Raw genomic sequence first — 18,310 nt, forward strand, 5'->3', positions numbered from 1 at the left:
AAAAAGAATCGGGATATACAAAAGGTTTTTTAAGTTCTTTTGCACAGCTGAACTCATAGTGCACTAAGTTTAAGATAAAAAAAAAAAACTCTAAATGAAGCAGTCACAACAACTGTTGAGGATAAAATACATTCTGAAGTATTTTACAGAATGGCTGAATTATCAAGCATATGAACTGAAGATAAAGAATGTTAATAACAAGCAGCCACATACAGAACACAAAGCAATAAGTTTAAATCAGACTATTTTGGTTTGTGTAGCCCTTTATTAGCAACTAAAATAGAAGATATCTGTTGTACATCACGGGTAGTAACTGACTATACTGGAGTTTTATTATATTCTAATACAGGATCATTTATAAATGCATTGGTTTTTTTTTTTCCTTTCATTCAAGAGCTTCCACCCTTTTTCTGTTTACAACTTGCAAAACTATTCTGAAAGCTGAGTATATGTGCACAGGTCTGCAAAGAGTGCAAATTTAGGATATGGTAAATGCTTTACATGTTTTGTAAGGACTGTCTGCCACCATGCCTTCATAGCCATTGTCTTTCCCCCCCCAGAAAAATAAAAAATAAAAATCACAAAATGTTTTGATACCAGCCTTCCTTCCACTGTCCTAAACAAGAAAGCATTTTTAAATGACTTGAAACTAAGGAAGGACTACACCTACTAGAAAAGAAGAGTTCTATTAGTTTGAGGTTTCAGTATACCCAAAGACCAGGGACTGTATCTTTGTAAGGGCTAGGCTGGGACCCCATATATAGGGTGTGTGCAGGTGCCATCCCTGAGCATTCAGCGGTTCAGTGGACCATAAGTGCTCCAGCTGCATAACTCACTGAGCTGTCTTGCCAGTTTCGACACTGGCTTGACTGAGCATAATTCAAAAATGAAAAGCTCATGTTCATCCCATTCTTCTGGAGCTCGTTGATAGCCTGAAGAGAAAAAATGTTTAAAAAAAGGTATCAGTGAAATTATGACATTTTCTAGCTCTCAGTCCTGTCTTTACCCCTCCCTCCATGGGTCCTTGCACCACCTCTCATAATAATATAAGCATCTCTGAGTAATTTGTGGACCTAACTCATTTCAATGCCATTTCATTCACTAACACTGCCCCTGCTGCGCTATGGACATCCATGCAGTCCTACAAAGCAATACTAAAAACACTTTCAAAATAGATCCTTTAGAAACAATGCTTTCAGTTCCATGGGGAATTCATACAGAAATGCAGATGTTACAGTGAAAAACCCAACACTATTAACACTTTAAAAATCATATTTCTTCCATTAAGGAAAAAGAACGTACCAAGATAATTTAGTAAAGTGCGACAACTGGCAAAAGTGAATCAATAGAATTTAGCTCAGATTCACTGCAAAACTAATCATTATCTGAGGTTAAGAGCTGGATATTTTTGCAGAGTTGTCATAGTACTGAATTTTGCTACATGCATCCCTAATATTAACATTGGTCATAGAAACTTTTATAGACTTCACTTTAAAAGGACCCTCTATATGTTCTTCATATGGATTACATTTCCAGTGAGCTAAATTTTCCCTTTTTAAAAGGTTAACAAGCTATCTGTTTCAGATTTGAATTACAGTAATAATAGAGCAAGATTCACTCAAGCAGTATGACAAATCTGCAGCATTCCAGCAATGCTGTAAAGATAACTAAGGTAAGCCAGGTTTATGCCTGCACTGGATCACCAAAGCAGAATACATAAACTAGAAAATACCAGTTAATCTGAATTTTAATTGCTGTCAATTTATGAGTTAACAGTGCACTGCACTAATACTTACAGAAGCAATCTCTCATCTTATTTGCAAAACCCAAAAACTCTGCCAGACATCATAAGGCACTCACAATAGCTAGCTAATAGCAATACAGAAAAGATATATACAGGTTTGTAAGTACTGATTCAATAGATTAAGTATGCACTTCTTCAGGGAGATGGATTTATTCATTTATTTAGGGCCAGGAGAAAGCAAATGATTGCATTTCATTGAAATTCAAAAGGAGTATGGTATCTCATCTCCCTTAGAGAACTGAAAACCCTCAGCCCTTGGAAGAGCTTACAGTTGTCTATAAGCAAGACATGGAAATTGGAGACCAAACTGAGAACACTTGGAAAAATGAATTCAAAACTTGCCATTTTAGAACTAAGGAATACTCCAGCAATGTTGTGTTTAAAATATATGTAAGCATCTTGCTAAAAGTTAGATTTTTCAACAAATCAAGCATTACTTACATTTAATAATACGCCAATAGGATGTCTTCCACATATTGTATTATGGTATTTCTTCAAGTAATTGCTAAAAGATACAGGATCTAGCTGCTCTATAATGCTCATACCCTGAAAAAGAACCAATTGCAGTGATTACTTCACGCATTCATAAGCAGGTGTTTATACATCACCTATTTATGACAACACAGAATACTTCAAGAGGAAAAACCCCTCTACTTTGTATCAAGGATATCAAGGCAATAGCTTGTAGTCATCTTGTTGCTATTCCTTGCCAAACTGAAAGTGCAGGACCTCTTCCAAAGCTGTCAATGAGCTATGTATCTGTGAAGCTATCTCAGCAGATACCAGTGAAGCTCATGTTAAAAAATCTCTTCTTGCAGACTAGCTGATCCCCACCTCCAGTGGTGCCCTACTTCCATAGGATTTTGTATAGCAGTAAGCAGACAAAGTGACGAAAAGGGCAAAATACAAATATTTTTTGCTTCTATCTCCTCTCCCCTTAACAGAAGTCACGGCTGAGCATCTGCCTAGGACTTCTGGATGTCCAAAAACCCTAGGCAAATCATCAATACACACAAATATGCAATTCAAGCATGTAGCAAATGTAATGTATCCTGGACACATCACACATGCAAGGCAGTTGATCTGGGCACAGGCTAGCCATCTGCTCAGTGCATAAAAAGCAAATCCAGAACATCTCTGAAGCACTATAAAGTTGGTGCATGACTTAAGAGCCAGAAGATGATACTTCCACTTTACATAAGGCAGTCACATATATACATCTTTTCTCCATCCACACTCCATGAGACCCAGGATCCCACAGAGTCATACTATGAAAACTAGCATATGCATGGAAACAAACCCTTCCCCATATACAAACATTTGAGGTCCTAAAAGCAAAAAGAATCCTACAACTCCAGATACAGCCTACTCATACCCCATCCCACAGAGCAGATCAAATACAATGAAAGTAATGTAAAACAAGTCTAAATCAATTATTGTCTGGGTTTTATCATGGCTTTGCTATTTTGCCTGTATTAGTAGACTCTATCCTCCTGTGCATTTCCTTCCTCTGAAAAGGATTAACTCCCTTCACCAGGTAAATGAGCTCCAGAAACTAATTCAGTAAGACATACAGCTGTGCTGCTTAGATGGAGATGATGAAACAGGAAGGTTTTCCTCAGAGGTTAGAAAAAAACCCATATACTTCGCATAGGAACAACAGGAGGTTGATATCAGAAAGGGAGAGAATTTCTCTTAAGGTTTCTGCTATTTTCCCAGCCCCTTCCCCTGCTTTTGGTAAGTGTGGGTGATGCAAGGAGAAATCACGACGCAGGAAGCAGTCAGTCTGTCTGAAGTCTGCACCTCAAGAGTGGAATATGGTAACTGCATTGCAAGGGTGCTGGCTGATCTGGCAGATATACCAATTATTCAGACTGGATCCCAGTCTGCAAGTGAGGAGCTGGAGATTCCCAGGAGACTCAGGGAGGATTAGCAAACAGGAACCATAACCAGCACCTTTGTGTACTTTTAATTAAAAACAGACATAAAATGAATTCAGAAAGGGATAAATTCTATGGAAAATAAAACTAAACTATGCTATCAACTGCTGGTAAGGGCTGTTCTTCCAGAGTCATGGAGAGGGTGTTTGGACCCCTGGCCAGTAATTACAGCTGTTACTCCAGATCTACAGAACTTAAATGAGTGCCAAAAAACTCATAAAGGCAGCTATTCTCTAACTAGCAGTGATTACATAGTTACCATTGCATTTCTAAAGTTTAAGCTGCATGTCTTTGAACCATCCGTTTGCTTGTAAAATGTGTATGTCAATACATAGCAGCAGAAAGCAGAACCAAACTTAATAAAACACTCAAGTGAAACTAAACGTTGAAGAGCTCATAAGAATACGTTTTATCCATTGTAAACCTTTCCACAACTTTAAAAAAAAAAAAAAATAAAAATGGTTGCTCAGTTGAGAGACTCATTTTGTAGCTGTAAGTCACTGGAACATACTGGGCAGAGGCATTTGAGCATGTGTCTTGAATGGACATGGATTTATCAGAATGCCTAGTAAGCTTATTTCAATGAACAGTTCAGCACTGCAAAACATTTAGAGCTGTGCAGTTCATCCCAGAAAATGCTAACAGAGCTCTGTACATCACAGATTGGAGAAAACCCATAGGAAATGCGTATTAATACATATCCTTATAAGCATTCAGCTGTACTAAACTTTTTAATCTTCTGGATTTAAAAATCATCATGGCAGAGGAGAAAGGCTACCAAGCTTGTTTCTCAGTGCAAATGGTTTTGAGGAACAATGGAAACAGTTTTGTCAGATTGTTCCAAACCATGCCTTGCTGAGTTAATTTGAATACTGAAAATTATGAGCTTCATACTTCTGATTGTTAGAGAAATAAAACACAGTTAAAATACACAACAAAATCCACATGATAAAAATGCATCACACAGTTCTGCAGTTTATCACATGGTTATTATGGCACCACATAGAAATTGCATATCTCAGTTAACCAGACACTGCAAATGGAATCTGCAATATCTTAGCAAGTGTCCTTAATATGATTAAAAGCAGTTAAATATAATCCCTTATAGGATCAAGCTTCTATAAGTATACCGAAAAACCCAGAACCAAAACGAACTCAACCAACCCACAGGCTTATTTTATGCTATGCTCCAATAATCCTTTGGCTGGTCAAGCTCAAGTTTACAACCAGTTACTTCTTCACACTTATGCATTATGCTCAAGCTAAGAAGCCTTCCCAGGCTGGGGCACTGTGAAAGGTGCTGGCACATCACAGCAGCACTACAGAAGCCGAGAACTCGGCAGTTCATTAGAGCCACCTGAGAAGTCACCCATGCTATGCATGGCTCCTGCACAACAACTTCTGACTGTTCTCTTCAGCACCTGCATTATCCTACGCCTTCAACATCCAGGGTAACAGCATCCTCCTATTGACCCAAGAGAAACATAAGGTTTCACAAGTAGATATAAAATGAGCAACCTGGCAGTGAAGACTGAAGCGAGCAGTCTGCATTTTCTGGCTAGCCTTAATAAAAAAATGATTACTCTTCAACGACAGAGGGCTGGAATTAGATGTTTTTAAGGTCCCTTCCAACCTAAATCATTCTGTGGTTCTCTGACATCTTACAGAATACTTCCCCACTTTTATTTAAAAATATATATATATATATCAGGTTATGATATACAAACAAATTGCTGCACATCAGCTGCTCAATTATAACTCTTCATTTGAGGATTGTCCCTTAATGCACCCCTATTATTACTCCTTTCATCACCGTCACTTTACAAGGTGTACTGTGGTACCCCCAGAGTAACAGCAGTCACATTAAGAGTTACCATGGAGAAACCAACATCTGCCCAGCAATGTTTACTACTCTGTATTTTTTATGCTGGAGTCTAAGGGTGCTAACTTAACATTACAGCAAATAAAATTTCTCAGAGCAGCTACCAGGTTAGTAAATCTTCAATGCCCAAAGCATTTAGCACTGTTTATGCACTAGCCAGGAAAATCACCATGCATCCATACTTAATGTCCAGTCTAAATGAGGAAGAGACCACTGTCCTCCCACAAGGGTATTTCTAAGGAAAAGTAATTTAATCTTTAACCCAAAATACCTTCCCGCTCACAAAGTGCTCAGCTAACTGCTTCACTAGTTCAGTCCAGTAAAATTATCGAGCCAGTAATAGGAAAACCCACTCTGTAGAGTTTGAATACAGAGTAATGTGTTCATATATGGCATGAAATAGACAAAGTAATAACAGTATATTGCCATGCAGCATGTTTAGTTTTCCAGTTAAACTTAAGATTGAAGCATTATTTTCATAGGTATTAAACAGTAGACATGATTTTCAACATTTTCACTAATTAAATGTGAAAGTCCAGTCTTCCTACAAGCTTTCACCACAGAAATTAACAAGGGGAAACTAATGTACGCTAATGCACCTTAATCTGCTCTTGCAAAAACACTCAGCTTCAAATTCTGGGACTTTGTAGAAACACACTTGTCTTTATAGAGAAACCTCTCAACCTACAACAAGAATTGGTATAAATAGAATTAAGGCAAATTTAATGTTTAAATTTACTGTTTCCATTCCAGCGATGAATAGTGGAAAAACAAAGAGGTTAATACAGAAAGCAAAAAACTCCAGGGATCTCCAGCAGACAAGATTTATTCTTTCAAGACAAGGAAAAAGTTAACGTGCCCCAAATAACAACAGTTCTTTCTTGTAACAGATTTTACAGAAGTTACATGAATGATCCGAACAATTTTAAAATAAATTTAAAGGTTACGTATTTCCAGAAGAATTACTTCTATTCTGTGCCATAAGTATAGTCTTTAACATTAACACAGTTTTTTCTCATTTACAAAGAAATCCTTGGCTGCTGTGGCTGCAAAGAAAATGCCATGTAACTGGCATCATGGTCCTTATGTATTTAGCATTCCTTTAGCTGTTTGCCAAACCCAGAAGGAAGTATGGTCTACTGCTTTTCCCCACCACCTACTACAGAGTAAGGGGCAGGGGGAAAGAATACTCCTGAGAAAACAATGACTTTTGTTTTCCTCACCAGCACAATACTGTACAGCATTTCCTCCTCAAAATGGATGTCGCTGAAACTATTAGCATAATCACAATGCTGTTTTGATAAGCAGGTATCACAGCTGTTAAGCCTGAACTACCACAATACTCCATTCATAATTCTTATTGCTTCCCAAAAACATAGGAGGGTATTTGGACAGGAATTACATTACACTAGGGCATTTTAGGTAGGCAAACATGCATTTATTCTCATAAATTATGCTCACTAGATTATATCCACAATATACTGTGCTCAGTCAATAAAAATGGAGGACACTAGCTAAAAACAACAGCTAAATTCTTACTATGGTAAACATAGGAAAAGCATTCAATAAAATAGCTAATCTATGAGATTTTGTTAGAGAAATTTCTAAAGTGTTCAAAGAAACGTAAGGTACAGGAGAAATTTGTTAGTTAGTTCCACCAAATCTGAAAACTTACCATTTTATCTAGGTGCTCAATGGATCTATAAATTTCTCCTTGGGATTCATCATAGTAACTGTAACGGAACCTCTGACCTTGAAACAAAAACCATGTATAAAATAAAAAAGGGAAAAATCGTAGCTAAAACACTCCCTAGTACTTACTAAATAATTTCAATTATAATATTTTTAAAGTAGTAATCTTCATTATTTTATACTTTTTAGCTCCACTGAGGAACTTCTAGGGCAATCATCAAAGTAGCAGCCCAGAAATGAAGAAAAAAAATACATGATGGGCAGCTGTATTCCTAAAGAAAAACCTATGTAGAACCGACACTGCAGTATCACTTATTAGTTGCCTGTTATTGCCTTGGAATCCAATTCTACAAATTAAAAAGTAAAACAACATTTGTTTCACTATCCCTCTTGACAGTCAACCCTGGAGCCGGACTACTTCTCTTGGACAATAATATCCACAGTAAACTAAAAGAAGTTTGTGATAATTTAATGAACAGCTCTAAATGATTCATTATCTATAACAGAACCCATGTCATTCTTATATACCTCCACCTATGTCACAATTCAAAGATGATTAAAATATGCACTTAAATATACAAGTTGACCAAAGATGACAATGAAAAAAGGAAAGAAGGTCTGTTGTGTAACACAAAACGTATCATTCTGAAGCAGTCTCTTTTCCAGCTATTATTACACTTGAAAGAAAAATAAAGTGTTAAAGCAGGACAGAAGTCAAAGCTTCTGGAATCTTTATAGTTCTGCCACCAAGATGAACTGGAATAGCTCTGATCAATTGGCATAAATACTCCATCTGCTACCTTACCCAGCAGTAAAACATACAAAGCTTACTTCCATCAGAGGGATGTTGTCATGTCCAGTGAATTTTTAGCTAATTAGTTTTGCAAGTTGCTTTGAAGTGCTTAGAAGAGTAAAAAGAGCAAGAAACTTCAGACAATTATTTTATTGCAACAATAAAGAGAGGCATATAAACCCATACATCTTCACCATTTATTGCCTCCACTATACTGAAAACACATTACCACATTAATATTTTTCATCTATTGTTCTAGATTAAAAGAAGAAAACCCCATTTTACTTTACAGAAGGCACTTAAGTTTCAAAGATGCATTTACCAGAAGTTAAAACGTTCAATGTTTAATAAAACACATTATCTGAAAATCACTATGGATATTCATCTTATAATGAAGAGATGTGAAACTTACCCCAATGGCAAAAGTCAGAAGAAACCACAAAGAGGTTACTAGGATCAGCTAGGTATTTACTGAAGAGTTTTCCAAATTCCTGCTCTTTTGACTCACTCAGTGCTCCGACCAACACAGGAATAATAGTAAACTCATCCTTATGGCTTATAAGCAAAAGAAAAGAGGTTGTAATTCAAGTAACATCTGAAGTTCTTACAGGGCTCGCTAACTGAAACTGCAGAATGTTTTAAAAGGGCACTACTGAGTTGAAGATGCAGTTAATTTAATAAGGTCATACTAGAAAGTTGTTTCAGAACCTGAAAGTACTTCAGTTTCAGAAAACACCCACCGCCCCCCCAACAGTATTTGTCTTTGCTGCAATGTAAAAACACCAGGCAAACAGAAAGACAAGACACAAGGAAACCAGCAATTACAGCAAGAATAAAATTCTTCCTGTATAGATGCTGCACAACTGTTGGGTAATTTTTCAACATATATGAAAATGCTCAAGACAGAACCCAGATTGTATATTGATATTCCAAAAACATTTACAAATACTATAGAATTAAAAAAGCATGTGTGTGGTAAATAACCACCACAAATTGACAAATATTATGGCCTTTAAAATTATTCAAAGTACTTATCTGAAATAGCAAACATAGACAGAACCCTAATTTAAAAGTCAGTATTAAATATTAATGTTCTGAACAAATTTAAAACTCCACAGAAAACACCTATTAGTGTTTGAACTTTTCAGAGATGCATTGCGAAAGAAAAAAAAAAACCCAAACAAACCAACCAACAAAATACCCCCCCCAATAAAACAAAAAAAACCAACTATTGAGAAAGACTCATGAAGGCATATCTGATTTTAACTATATTAAGTCAATATAACCATACAACCTTGCTTATAAGGGGTGTTAAAATTTCATCATGCAGGTGTTTGCTCCCCTCAGTTTCTACTACAGCATCTAATCCTAGTCTCTGTCCTGATCCTCCTCAAAAGTTTTATTGGTGGGTGTGGAGCATATTATATACCATAAAGGGTAGTTCAAACATTTGATGTACATAATGCTCATTCTTATAGAAGTAGTAGTTAGCCCTAGTACCTTTCCATGGCTTTAGCAGTGTAAGGCAAATGCATTTCAATACTGTGTTCATCTTCATCTGTCTGTAGGGACATACGCTCAAACATTCCAGTCTTCCACAATTCTCCATAAACTGAAATGAATTAAAGATTATTTTTTACTACTTAAAAAAAAACAGCCAAACAACAAAACACTGTAAAGCAAGCTACAGTGCATCTTCACCTGAACAAGCCTGATATAAAAAGTTATTTGACTATAAGGGCTGTCATCATAAACCACTTATTTTTAAAATTAGGATTAAAATTATGTTCAACTCAAACTGATAAATTGATTCATTTTACAAAATAAGTGTGTTACTATGTTGAAAAAAGATTTTCAGTCATGGTACAAAATCTAAGTAACACAAAAAAACACACTTGAAAATATGCATGCCGTTTTCCAGTCACTGACTACACCATCATATGTTTAAATACATACATACATTAAAAAAAATAATAAACTGCTGATCAGCTGAGCAAGTCCTGGATGTATTACGATTTAATACAATTCATTATTAATTGAATCATGAAATCTAGAGACAGAAAAAAATTAAGTACGCCACACTTATAAGTTATCTTTTCTACTCCCAAGTGTGCCTGGTGGTATGCAGTCATCTCTACATTCTGAAAACTCTCCACGAGACAAGGAATTTGATGTGGAACTGTTCCTCCTTCTCCACTCCATAAAGGAGTTCTACAGAAACCAAAACACTTGTTACCCAAGGAAATTTCTGCAAGTGCTATGAAGAAAGCCTGAACTAGCTTGCTTCATCATAATCATGATGAAATAGCAACACATGTGCGCTACTCAGTCCTTCTGAAAAAGATACTGTATTATTTAGGTATACCTCAAAATGTGTGAAAGGCAAAACATGACATTTCTCTTCCTTGCACCTTTATGCTTAGTCTAAAAGACTAGTATTTCATGGGCTAACTAACAGGTTTTAAGTTCTGTAGGTTCTCTGCCAGTTAAAGTCACATGCTATAATGCAACGAATAAAAGCAGCTTTTTGTTCCTCTGTTACTCCTCTATCAGAAATAAACTCAAACCAACTATAGCAGTATCTTTCTTTGCAGACAGAATCCCTCATGGAACAATTAAGCAGGTGTGTAGCGGGCTATTATTCAAATGTGACGTGTTTTATTTTCAAGATCCCCTTTAAAGGCCACTTGTCAAGAGGCTCAATTCAAAATGGAAAAGATAAGCAAAGACTGAGAATTCTTTACTTTCAGGAGCAAGAGACACATTAAGGTTGTAATACAGCAGTCCCTGCAACCACCAGAATCTGTCAGAAGTTAGCTTTCATTGCAGTAAAACAGGTTTGTACTTGTATACATATAAAAGCAATCAAGTTCCCTGCAACAAGAGTCCTCAGCACTGCAGTACCAGTTAATACTCAAGCTACAGCAATCTTCAAGATGCAAGCTTTATCATGCACTTACTCTTTTGGTCAATTCGGAGATCATACAGAGGTGTTCTATAAATGTCCACACTGGAAAGTGCGCATCGGGAAAGGGGCACGTGGTGGGAAGGCCCAAGAATGAAAATTTTTCGGCTACAACAGTTAACACAAAAGCCCACAGTTCAGACAGCTGCAATTGTACAGACGTTTGGTTTAGAGTAACAAGTTCAATAAAAATGTACAAAGCGATACTTTCTGGTGGTTACCTGTAGAGTTTTACTCTGCTGTGTGTAAAGACCACAGATCAGCCCATGGTCTTGCTTGATATCTCAGAAACGATCATGGGATCTGTTCAGTAATGCTTCGATAGCCTTAAACCTCTTAAGCAGGTTGTATATCAGAGGGCACGCATCAGCTAGATAATCTGTTCAACTGGACTCATTTGGAGGCTGAATGATGCATTATAGTCCCTTAGAAGATTTTTGGATTCTCTCCTTGGAATAACACAACCTTCAGTTACATAACACCTTCAACAATTACAGATACGTACCCTCAAATGAGGATTACGGATTTAGCACCTATTCAGAGCTTTTTGCTTATTTACTTGATTAACTTTACTTCAGATTTAACTACATTCAAATTTAAGTCATTCCCAAATGCTATTTTTATCCAGCTGTTGCATCAACAACAGGGACTTGGACCTGCACATTCGTAGCTTTAGCCGACACTGCAAGCTTTCACACGTCACCATGATGTTATTTCATCAACTCCTCAGTTCATGGCTCTTGATTAGATGTTAAGGGTCTCCTGCCACAGGACTTAAAGAAAAAACAGAACACAACCTATAGGAAATTCAGCTTTTCAGATTCAGGATCATATTCTGCTCCTGGCACTGAACTAAAGGGGTGGGAGACAGGTAAAGTTTTCCCCCCAACTTTACATGTGGAGAGCTGTAGCAAGCTATAGTAAAATACTAAAACTTTTTACAGGGCTCATAAAAACAAAATATCCAAACACGCAATAGTTCAGCTGAAAGATGAATTGTAAACATCCCTTGTGGTGAAACAGCAAATGATCCAGAAAGCTGAATCAACTCCACGTCAGTGAACCTGGGGAATGCAACTTGCTCTAGATATTTTAGAGAAGCTAGATATCTGTCACACCATAAAGTTACTTTCACTCTGATTACAACAGTTTAGCAAGAATCAAAACCATTTCCTTCATTACAACGCTATCACATAAGCAACTGACAGACATAGCCAGTTTTTATATTAACATTTCAAAATACATACTTTAAGTAAATACTAACGATGTTTTAAACTTTTGTCCTTTAAAAAACTGTTGCACTCAGCAGAACACATAAAAATTATATTATTTTAACACAGAACAACTGGATTCATATTTTCAGAGACAGGCACAGACTACAGTACTGTGTTGGGCTTTTTCTCCTCTTTTAAACAGCTGTGCTGTTAGAAACGTAAGTCCACTTAAAATCATTACAACTAATTTTCACTGCCTTCAAATATTATATATACACACTGGTCACTTTCTCCACAGCAGAAGAGAATCCCGGTAGCATTCAGCCTATAATCCTGCACTGAAAAACCAATGCAGGCTCATAATCAAGATTTTTAATATACTTAAACAAAACCTCCAACAAAAAACAACAAAAAGAAGAACACGAAGAAAAGGAAAAGAAACAAAGACACCCTGTGACCACTTAAACAAAACAAAACATCTTGGGCTTTTATAAAAGCATTAGAACATCGAACAATAAAGTAAATTGAAGGTTATTACCTGCAAAAAGAACAGGGTTAACCCCCTCCCTTCTAAAAAGTTAGCAACCAAAACCTCAATAATTTTTTAAGAGTGCTTTACATGTTCAATTTCAACAATAATGCATTATTTTTTCTATTGTAACATCCAAACAATTTGAACATTTATGATGTCACAACAGAAGGGATGGATAAAAGACTAAAAAGGGTATAAAACTAAAATCCGTAAAATTTGTGTTGTAAGAATGTAAAAAGCACATTCAGTTTCTCAAGAGAATTGCAATGGCATTGTCTTACACTTTGTATAGAAAAACTTCAATACTTACGTAATATTAGGATCCACTTGTTTGTAAGCATGGGCAGCACAAGATCCACAATAAGTATACCCTGCATGGCTACAAATCAAGGTGTACAAAATGTTAATATGTTGAATACTGTTTAACATCTTCATATGTTGATATTGCTATTAAATTATAATATCATAAATATTATTTGTCCCCAAGGAACTAGAAAAAGCAAGAGTGATCCAAAAGTCAACTCCTGAAAGAGATGGAGAGCACTGTTTCAATACTGAATGTACAAGAGGTATGTGCTGAAGAACATCTACTTGAAAGTAAGTCTCCAGATCAAAGCACCTTTTGTTCCTTGTAAAAGATACTGCTAGGCAGACTACACAACTGCGTATTATCAAAAGCTCATGATAATGTTAAGAGTACAGCCAGGGGACACGGAAATAGCAAGCTGCTGGAGAAAGCTCTTCTAACCACACATCAGTAACTGAGTATAATGACAGTACAGGGGTCTGGAAAAGAGAACTACCTTACAGCAGATAAACAGAATAAAAATGCTCTCAGCAATAGAATGAATGGACACAAGGCAAAGAGTGGAATGCAGCAAGATAGCTTTTACCACAGAGAATGCAATACATGCTGCATCATTTCCTATCACTCTGGCCTGGAGCCTTTCTCAACTTGTGCTCCTGTGTGCACTACAAAAACACTCATAATTATTCTGACTGCTTGCTTCAACTATCACATCTAAATCTTAAGACCCATTCCCTTCAAGACTGTTAAAACCAGGTGAAGATTCTGTTTACAATGCTAAAAGCATTCAGTCCAGACAGTGTTGATTCCCCAGTGTCCCAGGCCAAGTGAACAACACACAGTCAGCAGCATGGTTCCAACAGAACGCCATGCTCACATTGCACAGCATTTGGGCCACATCACCTCTGGAGCACTTGTGCCTCTAGCTAGATAGTTATTGTTTGAGTCAAGTATGTGCAACAACACAACTACAGTTTTTCACAATAATACTTACACAATAATAGTGAGATATTATACAATAATAAAAATATTATTACTGCATTTATACTTACTTTTTATTGTATTGTATTTATATTACTCTCAAATAATACTGAGAATTATACAATAATTTTACACAATAATACTGAGAATTATACATGCTGCAAGTCCAGGGACATACAGGCTGTTGAAGATACAAGCCCCCCACCACTGGAGGATTTTATTTTTACTTTTATGTATGTATGCTCACATGCATGTATATTCATCCACAGAGCGATACCTGGAACTAATTATCCTCAAAATCACCCTGGGTTTGTTTTCTGTTTTGTTTTTTTTTGGTTTTGGTTTTTTTTACATCAGTGTCACTTTCCTCACTCATTCTAAAGCACTCAGAAAGGCACTAACACAGGTTAAATAGGACACTGAGATTTGTGAGCTGGCAAGGTATGTTATCTGACAATGTCAGAAGAGCCCCTGAAAGGTCTCCTCTGCTTCAGGTTTCTTCAGTCTTTCACAAAAATATTAGCCATATCGCACTTTACAGGTGGGAAAACAAAGGCATGGTTAATGGAATAATTTTGTGAGACCACTGGAAGACCTCCAGCAATTCTGGAAAAAGAACCCGGGTTACCTAATCTGCAGCTAAAAGGACTCTCTCCTGACATTTCTGCAAGAAAGACTATGGCAGATTTGGAGCAATTTCTTCTGCACATTCAATGCTATTATGGAATACTCCAAACAGTATCTTAGCACAGGAAAAACATCATTTTCAAGGTGGTGCTTCTAGTGTTTCCTTTCAACTTATAATAATTGGAATAACAAACATACTTTTCTTATTGTATGTCTCAGCTACCTTCAGGAAATTGAACTCTACTTAAATAGTTTAGATAATCCCTATTTCTGCTGTGGACAAAAAGCACCCAAACAAAACCAAAACCAAACCAACCCACCAAACCCCAAAAAATCCCAACTAAAATGACAAAAGTAAACCATTCCAGATAACTGAATAATGTTTCACTACTTTTTCAGTTTAAGCTTTGCTAAGTTTTGACTGGGGGGGGGGGGGGGAATGGGATGCTGGAGTTTTGGTTTTGTGTAGGTTTAGTTTTTTTTAAATAAATATAGCTGTTCTACACTAGAAGTGCATTAAAACAGCTGTCCCCTTAGACTGCCACTCCACTAATACACCTCTTATCTGTTTTCCTGCATCACAAATAAATGTTATGTCTGCAGTCCATCAGCAAAAGGAAACTAATCCTGTACCAAAATGCGCACAGATTTCTTTCATTCTATGCCATATCCAAAATACTTGTTTAGAAACCATGCAACATTCCTTTCAGTTAAATACTAGCTTTTAGCAGTTTTCAAAAAAAGCACTCAAAATAAAGCAGCATTTAACAAATTAGGTATTATATATAGACTAAAAGCAGATTTCAAACTTACGGTGCAATAATGGCTCTAGCAGGTCTTTTTGTGGACTGTACTTGAGAAAGCCAGCCTTCTAGTTGTGCATTCAGCTGGGGTCCTATGAAGAGACAAGAAAATACTAAGGCCATAGAATAAATGAACACCTAAAATACTTCAAGAATTAACAAATAATATCCAAAAGTCCAACAGATTTAAAATCTTCTTAAATATCAAAGCCTGTGTTTAAATCTCAAAAAAAAAAAGTAAACCTGACATGTCTATAACACTAAGGGCTGCAGCAGGAAAGTTTCAACCTCCTAGCCCAGAGGTCCATTTATTGCGCATCCAAACATATATTTACTGGTTCTTGCTCTGTGGACTGATGCACATACCATTTCATCATTAGAAGGAATGGCTGCCAGTCTTAGAAGAGGCTAACAGATGGTTGATTCCTCTGGTAAATGTATTTGCAGAATTCAGAAGTAAAAAGTCAACACAACATATACCAGAGAGCCCAACACAGGAAGGTCATGCAACACAAAAACCTTACATACTGACATGATAGACAATGGCTATGGTATTTAGTCATTTGTTATTATCCAGCAAGAATAAGAGCAGAACACAAAGCATACTGTAACCTGAAAAATCTGTAAATACACTTGAAGACACTAAAAGTGAGAAGACACCATGTTTATACTAATGCCTTACAACTTCTCATGAATCAACATATACTATAAGTACATAAACTTCTTGGCAACATTAAGTTTGGTAACTGGTCAATCCAATATTTAACTTTTTTTGTTTTTTTTTTTAATTAAATTCTGTATCTCAGCAAGTGGCAAATATTCCCAGTTCAATTAGCTGATAGGTAATAAAAATACCTTCTAGAAATAGAACAAAATAAAAAGCCTACCCAGAAAAAAAACAAAGCCCCACAACATTTTGGTTATTTTCCATCACAAAGAAAACATTTTGATGTAAAGATATTCCTAAAGAAGCAAGTCTGGCAAGTAGAGTGCAATATTCTTTATATTAAAAACACAAAACAAACTTTGAAGCTGCTATTGTGACAAGTAACATATCCTTAACAAAAACAGATGCACTGTTTCAGTTGGCCCTATGCTTTTGACAGATCTGTATGTCAGCAGAGTTTATCTGTCAAGTACTGTGCAGTAAGCAACTTCTCTTCCACCACACACACTGTAGATTTTTGTATCTTCCTGATGCAGGTGTAAAACCACCAACTGCCAGGGAAAATCAAACCCAAATTAAATACCTGAAACTATTTCACAGCTATGTTGTCAAGCTGACAGGTCTCCCAAAAAGCTGACAAGAACTACCCCCAGAGCAAAGATGTCAACTTCTGAGAATCCAGTCAGGATTGAGAAGTCACTCACCAGTGATAGCCAAAATGCTTTCCCTAAAAAGCCTGAGGAGGGGGTTGTCAAAACCACTGGGTTTTATACAGAACTGCTTCATGAAACAAAAAAACCCCGACACTTCCTGTGGTTGCAAAGAACCTAACATAAAGAAGATGAACTAGGGCAATGCCATTTCCCTAAGGCTACCATAACCTTGAATGCCTTAGCTGCTGTCTACACCTCTAACAAGGGAGGCAAAAGAGTGACATTTATTAGCGACTGTCACTCCTGTAATACAGGAACTTCGTGAAATGATAAAATTGTCAAGAACAAACAAACCAAACAACCAAACACTAGTTTTGTTCTGCTGCTTCTGCTGCTTGGGGAAACAAGCAGCAGAGACCTGCAAATAGAGATAAGGAAAATGACATCCTGGAAAATGGAGGCTGTTGGGGGAACTAAGTAAAAATAAATATATCTCTATTTCCACCTTCTTTCTAAGATACTAGGAGACTAACTATTACAGTCTTACCATGTTTTAACAGTGAAGATATAAATTACTTACTAAAGGACAAAGTACTTTCTGAATTAAGATCTTTAGGAGAACACAATTATTTTTTTCCCACTCAACACCTCCTACCCAGTGACTTCAACAACTGAGTAGTCCTCAAAGATGATCCACAGGCTGCACCTGAGGCTAGAACTTCCCAAATAAAGCAAGATGGCCTTGAGACTCTCTTCCACAAGAAGGCACAGTGCTTGGCCTTCCACCATCCCTTCTTTAGCAAGGATTTTTGGTTAAGACAATTTGTCTTTAGTCAAGACAAACCAGGTAACCTGGTAAACAGTTTAAAGACAAAGTTCAGAATCTCTGGTAATTTCCTAAAATTCTGTACAATTGTTAAATCTGGCCCAAACTTCTGATCTTACAGTGTAGTAGCAAAGTAAAATACCTAGGTTTGCTTAACCTCCTATTACAGACACACATCTCTGAGAAAGTAATGAAGATTTTCTTCCTAGAGGCAGTAAAATAACTTATCTGACCCAAGGGATGAAAACTCTGACAGTGTCTACTAAAGAACCAGGTAACACATCAGCTTTCACATTTTTTTCCCTTTAATGAAACTACAAGCTGCCTTTCTAAATCATTAACTCTGACCTAATGTGAATTTCCATTTCAACTGACACTTTTTTTACCCTATTTTAGTAAAACATGTAATCAAATCTCTCTCTGCAAAGGACTAACAGAGAGAATGGAGAGTACAACATAACCACCTGACAGAAGAAAAATCAATCAAAATCAAGACAGCATCCGCATGAACTGCAGCTTTCTATGCTTACAAATACTCTAAGGGATATTCTAAAGGCTGCAATTTTCTTTCTGCACAATTAACATCAACTTTTTGAAGTGTTCGGATAAATTTTTCTTCCAGTG

The 18,310-nt window shown here is 36.6% G+C and overlaps 1 protein-coding gene across 3 annotated transcripts; it reads right to left on the reverse strand.

Moving 5' to 3' along the window:
- Positions 1-245: 245 nt before the first annotated feature.
- Positions 246-15,709, reverse strand: MEMO1 (mediator of cell motility 1). 3 transcript variants are annotated; one of them, XM_057414448.1, is made up of 8 exons: positions 15,551-15,709; positions 13,133-13,201; positions 11,072-11,184; positions 9,612-9,723; positions 8,524-8,666; positions 7,302-7,378; positions 2,246-2,350; positions 246-932 (listed from the first exon to the last, which is right to left on the reverse strand). In XM_057414448.1, the coding sequence occupies exons 1-8, from the start codon at positions 15,661-15,663 to the stop codon at positions 801-803; spliced, it is 864 nt and encodes a 287-aa protein (XP_057270431.1). In that variant the 5' UTR covers positions 15,664-15,709; the 3' UTR covers positions 246-800. The 3 variants fall into 3 exon arrangements, with proteins under 3 accessions (XP_057270431.1, XP_057270432.1, XP_057270433.1); XM_057414449.1 differs by lacking the exon at positions 15,551-15,709 and adding an exon at positions 11,733-11,849; XM_057414450.1 differs by lacking the exons at positions 8,524-8,666; positions 15,551-15,709 and having other exon boundaries at positions 13,133-13,199.
- Between the last annotated feature and the right edge of the window lie 2,601 nt (positions 15,710-18,310).

The sequence above is a fragment of the Pezoporus wallicus genome, unplaced genomic scaffold (genome assembly GCF_028554395.1).
Source record: "Pezoporus wallicus isolate ANWC-B61680 ecotype Strahan unplaced genomic scaffold, APGP_CSIRO_Pwel_v1 contig_8042, whole genome shotgun sequence".
NCBI lineage: Eukaryota > Metazoa > Chordata > Aves > Psittaciformes > Psittacidae > Pezoporus > Pezoporus wallicus.

Bases quoted from the DNA above. Each gene is read 5' to 3' on its own strand.
- MEMO1 (XM_057414448.1), bottom strand. From the start codon at position 15,663: ATGGCCTTAGTATTTTCTTGTCTCTTCATAGGACCCCAGCTGAATGCA. The intron at 9,724-11,071 runs GTAAGTGCATGA...AATTCATTTCAG, and splicing joins TCTCCGAATTGACCAAAAGA to TTTATGGAGAATTGTGGAAG. The intron at 8,667-9,611 runs GTACTAGGGCTA...TTTGCTTATAAG, and splicing joins ACTGCTAAAGCCATGGAAAG to CCATAAGGATGAGTTTACTA.